Source organism: Dasypus novemcinctus, chromosome 10 (assembly GCF_030445035.2).
Source record: "Dasypus novemcinctus isolate mDasNov1 chromosome 10, mDasNov1.1.hap2, whole genome shotgun sequence".
Taxonomy (NCBI): Eukaryota; Metazoa; Chordata; class Mammalia; order Cingulata; family Dasypodidae; genus Dasypus; species Dasypus novemcinctus.
Genome location: NC_080682.1, coordinates 95,944,404 through 95,959,991, shown reverse-complemented (window position 1 = coordinate 95,959,991; position 15,588 = coordinate 95,944,404). Strand labels below are relative to the sequence as shown.

The 15,588-nt window shown below is 37.4% G+C and overlaps 1 protein-coding gene across 1 annotated transcript; it reads right to left on the bottom strand.

Moving 5' to 3' along the window:
- Positions 1-6,900: 6,900 nt before the first annotated feature.
- LOC101437199 (olfactory receptor 52A1-like) lies at positions 6,901-7,851 on the bottom strand. Its single transcript, XM_012522252.2, has one exon. It carries the CDS (start codon positions 7,849-7,851, stop codon positions 6,901-6,903), a length of 951 nt encoding a protein of 316 aa, XP_012377706.2.
- Positions 7,852-15,588: the final 7,737 nt, after the last annotated feature.

Genomic DNA, 15,588 nt, shown 5'->3' with positions numbered 1-15,588 from the left:
ATTTAACCAAAACAGTTGGTGCAGTAAGCATAGTAGACTAGTCTCAGACAGGAGAGAGGTGTTATTAGATGTCTCTTGGCTTCTTAATTGGATTTGCCAGATGTCAGAAGAGGACTGGGAATGTATAGCTGACTTCTGGAATGAAATGCTTGCTCTTTATCTGCTATGTGCTTCAAGTTTTGCCATTACCTTCCATCCTAAATTATGAAACTCAAAATCAAGAGTACTCCGAGTTTCCACTGCTTGCACACCAGTTGGAGGCCTCACCTAGCCCTGGTACCTTAGCATCTAAGGGTGAGAACAACCTCAACTAATAAGCTCGTGAATGTCTTCCCCAAAGGGAACAGGGCTATACTTCCTCCTGTACCATGGCACAGGCCTGATCAACAGCAGCAACAAGTGGCTGGGTACTTCTGAGTCATAATTTTGTGAGGCTCAGGTGGTACTTGGTTTGGTGTGGAGCACCTCCTTCACTGGGATGATTCTCTTTTAAAAGCAGTATAGCTAGGGACAATGGCCCCTGCAATTTTGTGTGTGTGCGTGGGTATGGTTTTTATTTTTTTTCTTCTTTATTTTCTTTTAAATGTTACATTCAGAAAATATGAGGTCCCCATATACCCCCCCACCCCTCTCACCCCACCCCTTCCAACAACCTCTTCCATCATTGTGGCACATTCACTGCACCTGGAGAATACATTCTGGAGCACCACTGCTCCACAAAGACAGTGGTCCACATTGTAGTGCACACTCCTTGTGTCTATTGCACATCATCCCTCAGCCTGATGTACTATCAAGGTATACATCTTTGGAGACTACTGGCATAAAACTCCTAAAGACATTTCGATATCACCTGATAATATAAATCTCTCAGTCTTTCAATTGGGCTTTTAATGATCTGGCCTAGTGACATGCAAAGGATCACTTAGACCAAAACAAAAGCCACCTGGATGCTGATCCCAACCCTCTCCAAGGTAGACTAGGACCCTAGAAAGAAGAGCTGCTGAAACCCCCTGGCATCTATCTGGTGAATACACAAAGAGTAGAGACATTTGGGGATAAGCAGGAGAACAAAAGCAAAACTAGCAATTTTACTCATTTAGAGATTCAGTCCATTTTAAGGGATTTTGCACAGAGATAATGAGAAGGGGGCAGATTGGATTCTTTAAGATAGGGTCAGAGTTATAGGGGTCAGTGGAAGAGATGGACCAGTTAGGTGTAGAACATGAAATAAAAATAAAATAAATTATAACATCCTGAGGGATCTATAAAATTTACATGCTCAATTTTTACATAAAATTGATATATCTACTATTCAGAATGGCTGCTCTTGCAAGAAAAAAAGGCAAGATTAAAGAGAAGTTTAAAATAAAAATTGAAGAAGGTTGCAAGTCTTTTATAAATAAGTTTACTGAATCATTTCTCTTATCACATGGGATATTAGCTGCTTGGAAAAAGTTTTACCCCATGGTGGTAGTTATAACTGCCAAAGCAGACAATGTATAAAAGGCCCTTGATGAAGTTTGGTCCCTCCTCCATAAAATTGGCAAGTTTCCTTGGGTCTATCAGTTTGCTGAACACCTTAACTCTAAGCATCCCAAGGTTATTACCAACCCAAAAGCCACACCTTTTGACTCAGAATCTAATGATTTATTTTTGTAAGAGCACCATTGTGTGCAAGGGATCCCTATGATTAGTAGGATGCTATAGTAAGAGAAGTTCTGAATGGAGTTGATTTGGTATTACAACACAAAGGCAAAAGCAAAAGTCCTTGTTTATCAATAACCTCCAAAAGATAGACAAAGGATGAAGCTCCAGGGTCTCTATCCTCAAACGGCAGTCAAGAGACCTTGGAGTACCTAATGAGTTAAACACCAGACAGTGCAATTGGAAGTTACAATTCAAGGAGGTGTTATATGTTTTGTAAGCAAAACCTATGCAGGGGTCTCCCATTCGGGGAACATCTACTCCTAATATGGCACCTACTTCCAATATGTAGGCATGTCACCTATCATCTGAAGGGTTGAATGAGATCTGTTATTCTGATCCCTACCTAGGGATTTAATGGTTCCCCAGTGTATGTCCCACCACTCTGAGACAATTGACTATATATGACCTTGTTGGGGCTCTGGGACCCATGTAATAATCAACTCAATCACTGTTAATTCCAGGCAAGACTTCCCTGTTTAAAATGGAGTTCTGTTTAACCTACAAGGTATTTTCAGACAAACCATTAATGGGTGTGGGAGGCCCAAGATACTACCATTGGCACAATTAAATTAGCATTGCTGTCATTCGTGGAGCCCCCTTTTCCTAGGAATAGATGCCGTTGCTAGTAATGTGCTTAAGTGGAACAAGATCATATCTTAGGTAGAGCTAGTGGGAGGTATAAAATAAGAGCCTTTTTGAGTTACAACGGCTATGAAGTTCGTTAACTCCCTGCAATACCATCTAAGACAAGGTCTGAGGTACTGCAGCCCATAATAAAGATTTATTAACTGAATGTGTTATCAAATTATTTCTTCTATCAAATACCTTTTTATGGCAGTTTTAAAGGCAGACAAAAATGTGGAGACATTCAGTTAACTGCTGTAACTTTAATAATGTTCTCTCATCCCTAAAGGATCCCATTGCCTAACATTATTGAGATTATTGGTCATGGATGCAAGTGTCTGTGGGCTGACCACACATATACACAGAAATTGAACAAAAGGCCTCGGTCTGGAAGGGAGACAGAAATTTCAAGAGAGATACATCATCTTTAGGGTAAGAGACAGGTCTGGCTCAAGTGAACTGAATCCAGACATATTTATATTTATTCACATAGTTGAAAAACGCCTTGACTATTGTTTCAATCACCATCATGATTGATGTAAGCTGAGAAGACCTGCTCCCAGACACTGTGGGTTATCATGTGCATTTAGTTCTATGAATGTGATGAAGTGAATGAAGCAGAGAAAGGATGGGCACCCAGAGGACTTAGTTGTGTTTTTCTGTGGTTAATATAGCTAATAATTTTATTCGGTTACCATTTCTAAATCTTCCCAACTACAATTTGATTTCACTTTTGAGGGCACTCAATATACATTTACCTGGCTCTTCATGGCATAGCTCAGTGGCTCAAGAATGACCCACAATCACTGCCGTCAAGATTTAATGTCACTCTCCTTCAAAGACTGGATTTTGGCATTATGTTGATATTTTAAGGCCTTACCCAAGGAAAGGTAGGTCAAGATTTGTACTCCTTGACCCATCTAGAATATCTTGACACGTCTGTGAAGTTTATGGGTGTGATGTCGTCATCAGAGGGTGGAACAATTCAGGAGGCCACTAAACAACAACTTTTACTATTACAGCCCCCTCAAACTTTAAAAGCAAGCTCATTATCTTATCTTTTAGAGACAACAGAATCCCAATTTGTCTATCTTACTCCAACCACTTCATCACCATACTCAGAAATTCTTCAGTGAAAGGTTTCTTAGCAGGGAGTACTACAATTTTTTAACTAACAGGCCATGAACAGTCCTTCACTCTGGTGCCATCTGGGTCTTTTGGGTTGAGGCCCTGTCCACCATGGACTATGCCTCTTGGACTCTATGGGTCCCCATGGGGGCTATGGATTAAGTGGCTACCACAAGCCAGCTTGAGATATTCTCCCATAAAGAGACAAATGCTTGCTGCATACTGGGCCCTCTTGGAGTGTCAGTCAAAGGACACAAATTCCTATCATGCCATGGGTCTGAGAACCCTAGATTAGGCATCTTTGCCTAGACTGAAGCCTTTCTGGACAAATGGAAATGGTATGTTCAGGATAGGACTAAATATGACACTGGGAGTTTTTCCAAATTCAAGGAGAATGTGCTTTCTACCATACTCAGCTCCCTTCCCAAAGACACCACAGAGTTTGCTCTCTTAGCAAATTGAAGAGTCCCTTGAAAGCAACTGTTTTACCTGGAAAGGGAACTGGTCTAGTCCACTGATTGGAGCACCACCATTAAATGGAAATGAGTATCCTGGTGGGTGGTGGCATTCCATACCTCGTTGGGTACATCTTTAGTTTGAGATGAATCCCAGGGTTAGGCACAGTGGATGGATTAGAAGCAGTCTACTTGGTCCTCAAAGATGTGCTTAAAAGACTCTAACTCAGGTTTGTGCTTTTACTAACTTATGGGTGGTAGCTAATAGGTTAGATATTTGGTCAAGACAATTAATGAAGGACAAATTTTATAATAAGTTAAGTTACTCTGGGACATCCACATTTGGTAGGCTTAACAGATTTTATATTTCCTATTTGTATTAGTGAGGGTTCTCTAGAGAAACAGAATCAACAAGAGATATGTGTCAGTAGTATGCAATTCTGTAAGAGTCTGTCATGCAGCCCTGGGAATGTACAAGTCCAGGTCCACAGACAGACCAGAACCAGGACCTGCAATGAAAGTCCAATGAAAGTTCTTGACAAGTTCTGGGAGATGTTGACTGTCCAAAGACAAGCTGAGAAATTATCTCTCAATGCTGGAATCACCTCCCTTTTTTAGGGATTTAATTGATTGGGTTTAGTGTCACACATTGTTAAAGGCAATATCCCTGCCTGTTGTAACTTTAACCAGCTATCTATGATTTATCACTGTAGTAAAGCTAATGGTGACTAAAGTTCATAAATACCCTTGCAGGACAGTTAGTCCAGTGCTTGCTTGACCAAACAACTGGACACAATTACCTGGCCAAGTTGACACAATAGCCTAACCATCACAAGATTTGAGTTACACACATTTCTGTATACACCCCCACTTAGGAGGTCTGCATTAATACTATCACTGATAATTTTCCAGGATACAAGTTAAAGACCTGATAGACCCTAATCTTAATGACAATATAATCAGCCTGGTCCTACAACCTCTCCAAATAAACCTTTACAAGTTGCTTTCTGACCATCTTAAACTTCAGAACCCTGGGGTGTACTGGCCCTAACAGATTGTGCCTGGCAGTGGGATCTGCCCCTAGGGTCTTCATTGACTAAAAGAAGAGTCGATAATTGTTTCCTATGTAACAAATCCAAACTCTGTGTATTTACTAGATGGGGCTCAACTTCCCATGTCCATTTACCTTATTCTAGATGACAGGTTGATTATAGGGTCCCATACCTCCCTTCTATGGTGCCATTTGATAGGTTCTTATCATGGCAGATACCCATAAAAATTAATGATAGCATATCTGACCAAGCATGCTAATGGAGACTCCACTATTCATGACTTTACTAAGCCATTTTGGTTCCCTTGGTATTTCTGTTATAACTGACTCTAACCAAGGTTCCCACTTTGCCTCTCAAACTATTCAAGCCTATATATTAAAGAAAGAACTACATTGGAATTGCCACCTGCCCTACCATCCCCACACAGCAGGTTTGGTTGAGAGACATGATGGCCTTCTCAAAGAATTACTTTTCAAATTCCAAATAGGCAAATGTTTCCCAAAATGGATCTTCTTTCTCCAGATCTTATTTTGTTAAATTTTAGACATTTGGGCCTTAAGACGTCCTACAAAAATGTCCTTAATCACCCACATCTTCCCTTTCTAGTGGTCAAGGAAATACTTAAAGGCTTTCACGTCCATGATAATACCATTTCCAATTTCAACACCTTCAGTCCCTCTCATTACTTCTTCCAATTTTTGTTCATTTTACCCTTCCATAGAGTCTGGTGACCTAATCTCTCTCTTTTTCTTGATCTGCATATGACCATACCATACTAATTGTGTGAGCGAAACACTAATGAAGAGGTAGTATATACAATGAAAGATAGGTTCCAAACCCACATCTCTGAATATTCTAAACACTATTATTTGCAATCAGTTGGCTACAATAGTAGGCCATAGTCACTAATTTCCCTGCAGTTGTCCTCATCAAACTGCTCTTTAGATTTAAACCTTCTTTTAAGATTTAAAAAAGAACTATCATTTTTAAAGCCATGAAATATTTAAAGCAAAATTTATTTTAAGATATGGGTCTAAAAAACACTTTATATGCACATTTCCTATATATGCACATTTTATATAATTATATAATAATTTTAAGATGTTAGATTCAGGGAAACACAAAATTAACAATAAAACCACAAACATAAATAGAAAAAATAGTCTCCTTTGCAAAACTAATTGTGTCTCCTTCCATTATATTTTAAAAGTTGTTTCTTTAAATTTATTTTACTTTCATATCAGATGGAAGGATAAACCAAGTAAATATTCTAACCACTAATCATTCCATATTCACTTCAGCCTTTGTTTGACAATTCTTATTTCCCTAATGAGTTTTAAATATATGTTAACCTTATATATGTATATCTGTATTATGCTGTGTGAAATATGTTGTGGAAATTGTAATTATAAATGCATTTCTGCATGATAAAAATCTCAATCCACATAGTGGATCACAAAGTAAAGGACATTAGAACATCAAGGGTGATGGTAATGATGGTGATAAACATGAACTGAAATGATAGTGAAAATTATTTTGATTCATATATATTAGAATTATAATACATTAGATTGAGTTTCTTATGTAGAAACATCAGTGCCAATGATATTTTTAAGAGAACCCAAAATGTATGCATTCATTCGTGCTTCTAACAAACTTACTTCAATGAAAAGTGATTGAACTACAAACAAATCTTCATGATTTCTAACTATTTTGTCATATATTAACAAATGTGATTAGCTTTCTATATCAAAATAATTCTCTATCCATAAAAATTAAAATTGTTTAAGAAAAAATTAATGCCTTATTGTTTTAAATGCAAATCTACAGCTTCAGATTTTAGTACAATATTAGAAAGCACATATTCTAAGGGGAAAAAAAGGTGTTTCTCAAAGTTAATTTTGTTATGTGAGAAGAAATAAGTTGAAAGGAAATTAAGAAGGGTTTTTTGAGTGGAAAAACTTGGACACTCGATCTCTAATCTGTTTGGTCTTTACCCCATAAACAAGAGGATTGAGAAAAGGTGGGAGAAGCAGATAAAGGATTGACAAAAGAATATGGATGTAGGACGGGATCTGGAATCCAAACCTGTGTGTAAAGAAGGAGAAGAAAGCCAGGAGATAAAACTCAAGGAAGACACAAATGTGGGCAATACATGTGTTAAAGGCCTTGAGCCTTGCTTCCTTTTGAGGCAGATTGAAGACTGCTATAAATATTCGGACATAAGAAAGTGTGATGAAGATGATGTCGAATCCAAGTACACTGAAAGCCACAAATAATCCAAAGATCTTATTTATCCGAACATCATCGGCTGCCAACTTCACGACGGCCATGTGCTCACAGTATGAATGGGAAACCACAGTGGTCCAGTAAAATTTGAGCCGGCATTTGATGAGGATGATACATGTAGCTACAAGAAGGGCAGCCCTGAGTGTCACCCCAACCCCAATCTGAGTAAGAAGTTGGTGGGTAAAAATGGTTGCATGTCTCAGGGGATCACAGATTGCCACATAGCGGTCCAGGGCCATGGCCAGCAGAATACCTGACTCAATACACTGAAAGGTGTGGATGAACCACATCTGCAAGAGACAGGCTTCAAAATAGATCTCTGCTAGATGGAACCAGAAGATGCCTAGCATTTTAGGTACGATGCATGTGCTGAGAGCAATGTCTGTTGCTCCAAGCATTGCCAGGAAGAGATACATCGGCTCATGGAGGCTGCGCTCAGATTTGATGATGACCAGGAGCAAGGAATTCCCAAATAGAGCAAAGATGTACACAGTACAGAAAGGAATCCCAATCCACAACTGCACAGACTCCAAGCCAGGGATTCCAATCAGGGTCAGCAAGGAGGGCATGAAAACTGTGCCATTGAGCTTGAACATGCTGTCAGTATATATTAGGCCTCTTTCTTCTGTTTGCTGATCTTACCTAGATTTAGAAAATCAGAGGTTGATTGCGGTTTCAAAGGGCATTTGTCCAGCATAACTTTTATTGATGGGACAATTAAATGTATAAAAGTTTTAATATAGGAGCTCCCAAAATATTTTGGTTTCTCTGTCTCCTTCTCCCTGTCTCCATGCCCACACTCTTAAGACACATGAAGGCAAACACTTACACACAATCTTATGTCAACACACATGCACACCTTCACTCTGGAGGAAAGAAACTCATACTTAGTGAGAGAATATGTTTTGTGAGTCATTAAAAAACTTATCTCAATGAGTATCATCTTGTTTTCTAAGTTAATAGAATTTGGAGATGTAGCTGAAATTCTACGTAAATTTCCTCTTTCTGTGCTTACTCTAAAACATGCATTCATTCATTAAGGCAGAAAGGTAGAAGGAAACAAATTACAAAGGGAATACATTATTTTGGGAACTATTCCAGGTACTGGGAAATAAGTTGTAAAGTAAGGGCCTCAATGAGTCAAATGCTTTAACTGTGCACATTATAAAGCTCATTTCTAAAAGATATGCATGTAGGGCAGACAAATAAGGTTATAAGAGAATATTTAAAGCAGGCCTTTATGTCTGAGTTTGAATCTAAAGAAATTTTTAAATTAAATTGTGGGGACCCAGAGCCCCCTCTAAGTCCTCAGCAGGTAGATGCCTAAGTGACCTAGGCTTAAGTTAAAGTTTAGCAACCCTGGGAGGTGGGGGAGAGAATGTCTTAAAACAAATCTCCTCTAAGCAGTAAAACTTCCTTCCTGAGATACATCACCAGACAGCCTGTTTGTGTAACTCATGTAACTTTCGCAGAAATTCTGGATGTCCTTGTCCTGAAACTTCTTATAATCCCCCTCCTTTTCCCACTTCTTTGCAGAGAGCTAACTTCATTCATACTTTGACCCACCACCGTCAAAGATTCTCTCCTGTCAGCAAGTCCCAATAGAGCTTACGTCTGACTAAATGCCAGGTATGTCCTTTTTGTCTCTCAGCCTCATCATCCTGTGCCCTTCAGAAGTTGGCTGTAACATAAAACTTGACATTAGCTGTACATTCTCAGACTAAAACACGGACATGGATATCACCTTGAAATATTCTGCATCTCATACTAACATATACAAGTTACTTATCATAACCTTGTGACCTGACAAATCTCTCATTCTTATATCTAGAATATTGTCTTTTAATGTACCTGACATATTTTTTTCCAATGCCATTACATATTCTTCCTGATTTACACCCTGCTCTCATTTTACATCCATTACTGCCACTTGATACAATATCTCTGCTTCTTTAACTATGTTTCCTTTACTGAAATACTCATCTTTTGAGAATATATTCAGCATTTCAAACAGGGATAGTCAACTCTGAAAAAGGGTGCCACTAACATTTATGGTATTCTGAATCTCCCTAATATCCAGCCATTTTTATTAAAAACTTCCATCTCATTCTTCTAACTCTCTATAATTATACCCTCTCTTGGCCATAAAATGATAATTATAACTTTAGAATCTCTCAACTCCTTTCCTCCCCTGCACCCCCCATCCCCTATTACCAGAAACAAATGACTCTCTTCTCCTTTTACTTGTTAATTTTTCCTATATTCTGATTTTTGTTTGTTTATTGACTTTCGCTCACACTCATGTATTTTAAGCATATATAGTATAATTATTGCTTACCTACTGACAATTTTTTTTTCATATTTTATGTGCATTTTGCTTTACCAAAAGCTGTGCTCTCTTCCTGATAACATTCTCTATCACCTCTTTTATTTATGGCTATAACTCTGACATGAGTCACTTAAATTAGCCAAATTTATGATTTTTCAAATTAAAGCAATAAGCATTTTGCCTCCACTTTTCTGGGAAAAAATCAAACTCTATTAACCAAACAAAATAAACCTTTAAGGGTTCTTCTTAATTGATATCCTTACATTATTGGACATTATTTTCTCTTTAAATTAATTCTTTGTTTTTGCTACCACATTCTGTTCTAGTAGTCTTCCTGTCTCAAAATGGCCTTTCTTGCTTTGTCTGACTCCTTTTCCCTTTTTGACATCATAAAGTCCATTGACAACTATGTTCATCTCTGTGTTTCTCTTTCTGCTCATTTATTATGTTCTCTAGTAATATTGGCCAGTCCTATAGTTTCACTAACCTCTAATTATAGATAAATGAATATTGCCTCTCCATTAATACACCCTGATTACAGGACAAATACAGCAAGTTGTTAAAGAGTTATACCTTGATGGGAAACAAACATGGGTTGTCTTTCTACTTCTAATGCTAGATGGTGGAAAACCTCATTTTTGAGTGACTATGCCAGTTTGTGAAAATCCCTCATCTTCAGGGAAGGGGAGTATAAAAATTGATTTGGGCCTGAGATTCAAGTATCCCTTTCCATTCATGCAGTCATTGTATCACAGTAGGTTTGGTACTATTACAAAAAGATACTTTATCATGTATAATTGCATATGAAAAACATGAAAAAGAAAAAAAAAACAAAAACATTTTAATTGCTCTTTAAAAAATTGAATAATGTGCCATTCTCTAAAATCCAGTCATATATTCATAGAAACAAATTTAGTATATGTTATTAACATTATTGCTATTGTTACCTATCACTTAAGCATCTTTATGACTTACCACTTACAAGGAAATGTAACTTAGAATTCTGCAAATTCTATTAGAATTTTTTAACTTTTCTTTTATACTTTTCTCTGCTTGTAATATTGTTTCTTTTATACTCCTTTCATGCTCCCGTATCCTTTCCATCATTCAACTCTCAGCTCAAACATTGTCTATTCTATGAAGCATCTCCTATTAGCATTAGGCATAATTCAAAATTCCTCCTTTCTGTCATAAATGTAAGACAATGACTGTTTATTAAATGTATGCTAGTGGCAACTAATTATTTAATCTGCATTTTGTTATTCCACAACAAAAATATTGATTCAAACACATTTTTTTCTGTTGCCAGGTGTATATCCGCACAAAGAAGGGAACATAAGTATTAGGAAAAATAAAGAACTAGTCTAGGAACAATTCTAATAATCTTAGTATCTTGAAGTATAAACTTCCTGTTTTCCATTGCAGCATTGCTTTCATACACTCACCTGAGTTAGAATACATACCTATTTTAGGAAAAGATCTGATGAGATTCTCCACGGGTGAAAGAAGAAAAAGTGGTAAAAAATACTCACAAAACCAGAAAGAAATCAGTACTACTTGTTCACACTCCTATGTCCTATGTCAAATCCTGATACCTGAAGTATTGTTTTCCCTTTAAGAAACTTCTCAAAATGGCTCTTTTTGCAAAATTAGAATGGGTAATTATATACACTCCCTTTAGATACTTTCTAAACATTTATCTATCTTGATCTTAAAGGCATCTTAAATCTCCAACCCTTTCATGTGCATACACTGACATATTAGTATAACAATACATACAGTTATAAAGAAAGCCTTTCCAGTGAGACAAATATAGGACAAACATAGAACTTGCAGTTGGTCAAGACTATGATGCAATTCTCATGAGAAATGGAAGAATGATGAATCATCTTTTCTATAGTCCAAACACTTTAATCTCTCCTCTACCACTTTGAAAATTTTGATATGGGGATGAATATATAAAAATAAATCTAAGGCCCCTTGGGCTCCATTCTAAATCTCTTTGATTCCTGTTCCTACCACTCAGTTTCAGCTTGGGCTACACTTTAGGCTTGAGTTAATAACAAATGGGCTAAGAGATGACATTATTTACTAAAGAATATATATTTTTGAATTTGAAGTTAATGAATGAAGAGGAGTTCAACTCCACTTCCAAAATATTTAGAGATTTGTAATTCCAATTAGCGATGCTGAGAGAGGAAAGTGGAAATAGAATATCCTTCCCAATAAAACCTGATCTAAAACCCTTCATCTATCTCCTTGGACCCATGGAATTTTACACGTGTCTTTTATTTACAGAAGTCAATCTGGTGGTGGTCAATTTTGAGCAACTGATATTAGACAAGTCCCAATATCTAGAACCAACTACCCAGTCTTCCATATGAGCTAGCTGAAACATTTTTATTGTGGTTATAACACAAAATATATGTAGATGGAATTCAACTATCTGGAAACTTCTTACCTTTCACTTTTATCTTTTGACACTCTAAACATGCACTTCTAAAAAGGTGATCTAATGAACATAGCGAATCATTGAAAAAATATATTTTATAACCCTTTTGGATTTCATTTTACCTTCAAAAATATTATACTCATTTGCCAATTTTTCATGTAAGTCTAGCCAAAATTTGTTTTTGCAATATTTTCATATTTTTAGATATGACCTGTCTTGCATAAACTGTATCAAAAAGTCAGAGCCTAAAATTTTCTGTCTCCACTTCTTTATAGTGCAGCAAGAAATTTAAGACACTCTGAAACAAGGTACTGGATCCTTCCCGGGTATTTTGACTGATTTCCTAATCAAAGTAATATCTCTGAGGTAAATGCAACTGTGAAAGCAAAACAAATTAATTTAGTGCTATATTTAAGTTTTTCTAAAATCAATTTTTATAATGTAGGTACATATATGGGATTTTTATAATGCAATTGCATTTATTTCTACATATTTCAATAGTTTATATACTATTTACTATATGGCCTTATAAAATACAAGAATAATACATACACACATATATATGTGTATATATATATATATATATGTCACTGATGAGCTTAGATTTCATCTGGCAGAAACAAATGTGTGGGTAGAATGCATATAATAAAGAGGAACTTAAAGCCTTAAATTGCTAGTGTAGCGTGGGATTCTAGGAATACGTTTAATCTGTTAAATGAAAGCATTCTTTGTTTTTTCCCATAGTTAATATGTAGTATCAAGTCACTATGTCTTTCCTTAGAATGTTTATTAACTGAAATGAATTTTCACTTTTTCATGGGTAAAAATCATTCCCCTTAGACTTAACATTGTAACATAGTCTATAAAATGTTTTTACTTACTTTCCCATTGCCACCTTAGTAAACTACCAATAAATAAAAGTATGAAAATTATAATTTATAAAATTATTTCATGTTAACATCATCCAAGTTACAGTTTGTCAGTATGGCCATAAATCCACCAAGCCATGACTTGAGTGACAACCAATGATTCTATAAGCTATACCTCTCTTAAAGAATGCCATGTACATACCACCCCGGACATTTGGGAAACTGGAAGTTTAGGCAATGTTTTGAGTTGATCATTATATCTGGGAAGAATTTTGCATAAATGAAAAATATGATAAAAAAGAAATACCTGTAATAATATATAGGTGAGATAGCATTTAAAGTTGTGGAATAAAACTAGGAATTATGAATCAGAATTAGTATAATACAGAATTTTCAAAATCATGTTATCCTAAAGCTCCCACCAAGGACTAGGAAATCTCATCTGAAGAGGTACAAGTCTCTGGTCTGGCAAGATTAGCTCTATAGGGCTTATTTTATCATTTGAAGATAGTGTGAGAGTTGGAGAACTAGGATTGATAAGACATTACAGCAAATTCTGGAAATAGAGCACACTGTCTGTGAGATGGGCTTTTTCAATGAGAATTCCATTATTGGGTTCTAAAGCATTGTGATAAAAGATGCCGCAGATCTTGTCTTTTTTTTCTTCTTCTTCTTTATTTACTTTTAATGTTACATTAAAAAAATATGAGATCCCTATATACCCCCCACCCCACCCCTCCCACATCAACATTTTCCATCATCGCAGCACATCCACTGCACCTGGTGAATACATTCTGGAGCACCACTGCACCACAAGGACAGTGGTCCACATTGTAGCCCACACTCTCTCCCAGTCCACCCAATGGACCATGGCAGGATGCACAACAGACGGCATCTGTCCCTGCAGCACCACCGAGGACAACTCCAAATCCTGAAAATGCCCCACACCATATCTCTTCTTCTGTCTCCCTACCATCAGCAGCCATTGTGGCCACCCTCTCCACATCACTACTACAATTTCTTCCATTATTAATCACAATAGTTCTCCAGCAGAACACCAGTAAGTTCACTGTAATCCTTACTCTATTCCTCCAGCCTGTGAACCCTGGGATGGTTATGTCCAGTCCCCATCGACATCAAGAGGGGGCTTAGATTCCACATGGATGATGGATGCAGTACTCCTGCTTGCAGTTGTAGGCACTCTTGGTTCCCTGGTGTGGTGGTTAATGCTCTTCACCTCCTTGTCAGCTGGCCAAGGTAAGTCCAACAAACCAGAGGGTAGGAGCCATAAGTCTGCTAAGGTCCAGGGCCTGGCCATCACATGGACAATCCAGAGATTCAGGTCTCCTACGTATACACCAACCCAAATGCCAACCAAAGGTCCAGTAAAGGTAACAGAAGAGGCATGTGTAGAAAGGTTATATCTGAATCCAACTCCATCACACTCAGGAACACAAACTCCAAAGTAGGGCCAACTGACATAGCCCTGAATTCCAGAGCCATCTGCCATCACCACAGAACCTGTGGGTCTCTACAGCCCTCAGGAGAACCAGCACCTGGGTTTCCATCTACCTTGGCTATCTCTGGTACCCTGCTGAGGTGTGCGTAAGTGTGACCACTCTGATGATCACTCCACTCTTTTTTGGAGACTCATAGCCAAATAAACTCACTTGTCCTTTCCATTTCCCCCTTTACTCAAAGTCAAAAAGTTTTTAACACCAGATATTACATGGAGGCTGAGATATTCTGCTGGTCTGAGTTGACCTCTTTATTCAAGGTCATTTTCTAGTTACATCATCAGCTGGTGCTTGGTAGTAATCCCTCAGTGCCAGGGAGGCTCATCCCTGGGAGTCATGTCTCATGCTGGGGGGAAGGCAATGCATCTACATGCTGAGTTTGGCTTAGAGATTGGCCACATTTGAGCATCATGGATGCTCTCAGAAGGTAACTCTTTACTTCAAGGTGGTTTCCATCTAGTTGGAGGCCAATGATACAGACACAAAGAAAGTGCACAATATTAAGGCCTTAAATCTTAGGGAAGGGGGAAATCAGCTGATAAATTCAAGATGACTGAAATGGAATCTGAAACATCTGTTGACCCATAGAATTGAGGTTGTGGACCAAACCGTTTCTGATACTTGATTGTATTTAGAGCTTCTTATTCTGTATTAACCAGTGTCAGCACTATTCCAGGCATTGGAAATATGAAGATGAATTAGATAAGTTCCTTTTCTTAGATACCTATTTGTAGCTTCCAACAGGATATCTGTAATAGGGAGTCCTATTCTCCTAATTAAATATTTTCTAAGTAGATGTTCTTGCACTTATTTCTCCACCCAGACAATTCCTGAAAACTCCTTAGTTCAGTGAATAATATACCAACACACTGATACCAATAAGAGAGTCATTTCAAGTCATAGAGTATTTACTAAGAAACCTATGTACACTAGAATATACAAGAAATTAAGGGATAAAATATCAGTTACTAAACATCCAGTATAAATCCCCAATACTACTGAAGGAAACAAGTCAAATGTCTATAAACTAATGAACGGATAAACAAAATGTGGTATATCCATGTGCCACAGTTGGATATGGTTATGAATTCCAAAAATAGATGTTGGATTATGTTTGTAATCTGATCTGTCCCCACCTAGGGGTGGGCACTCACCGATAAAAGGCA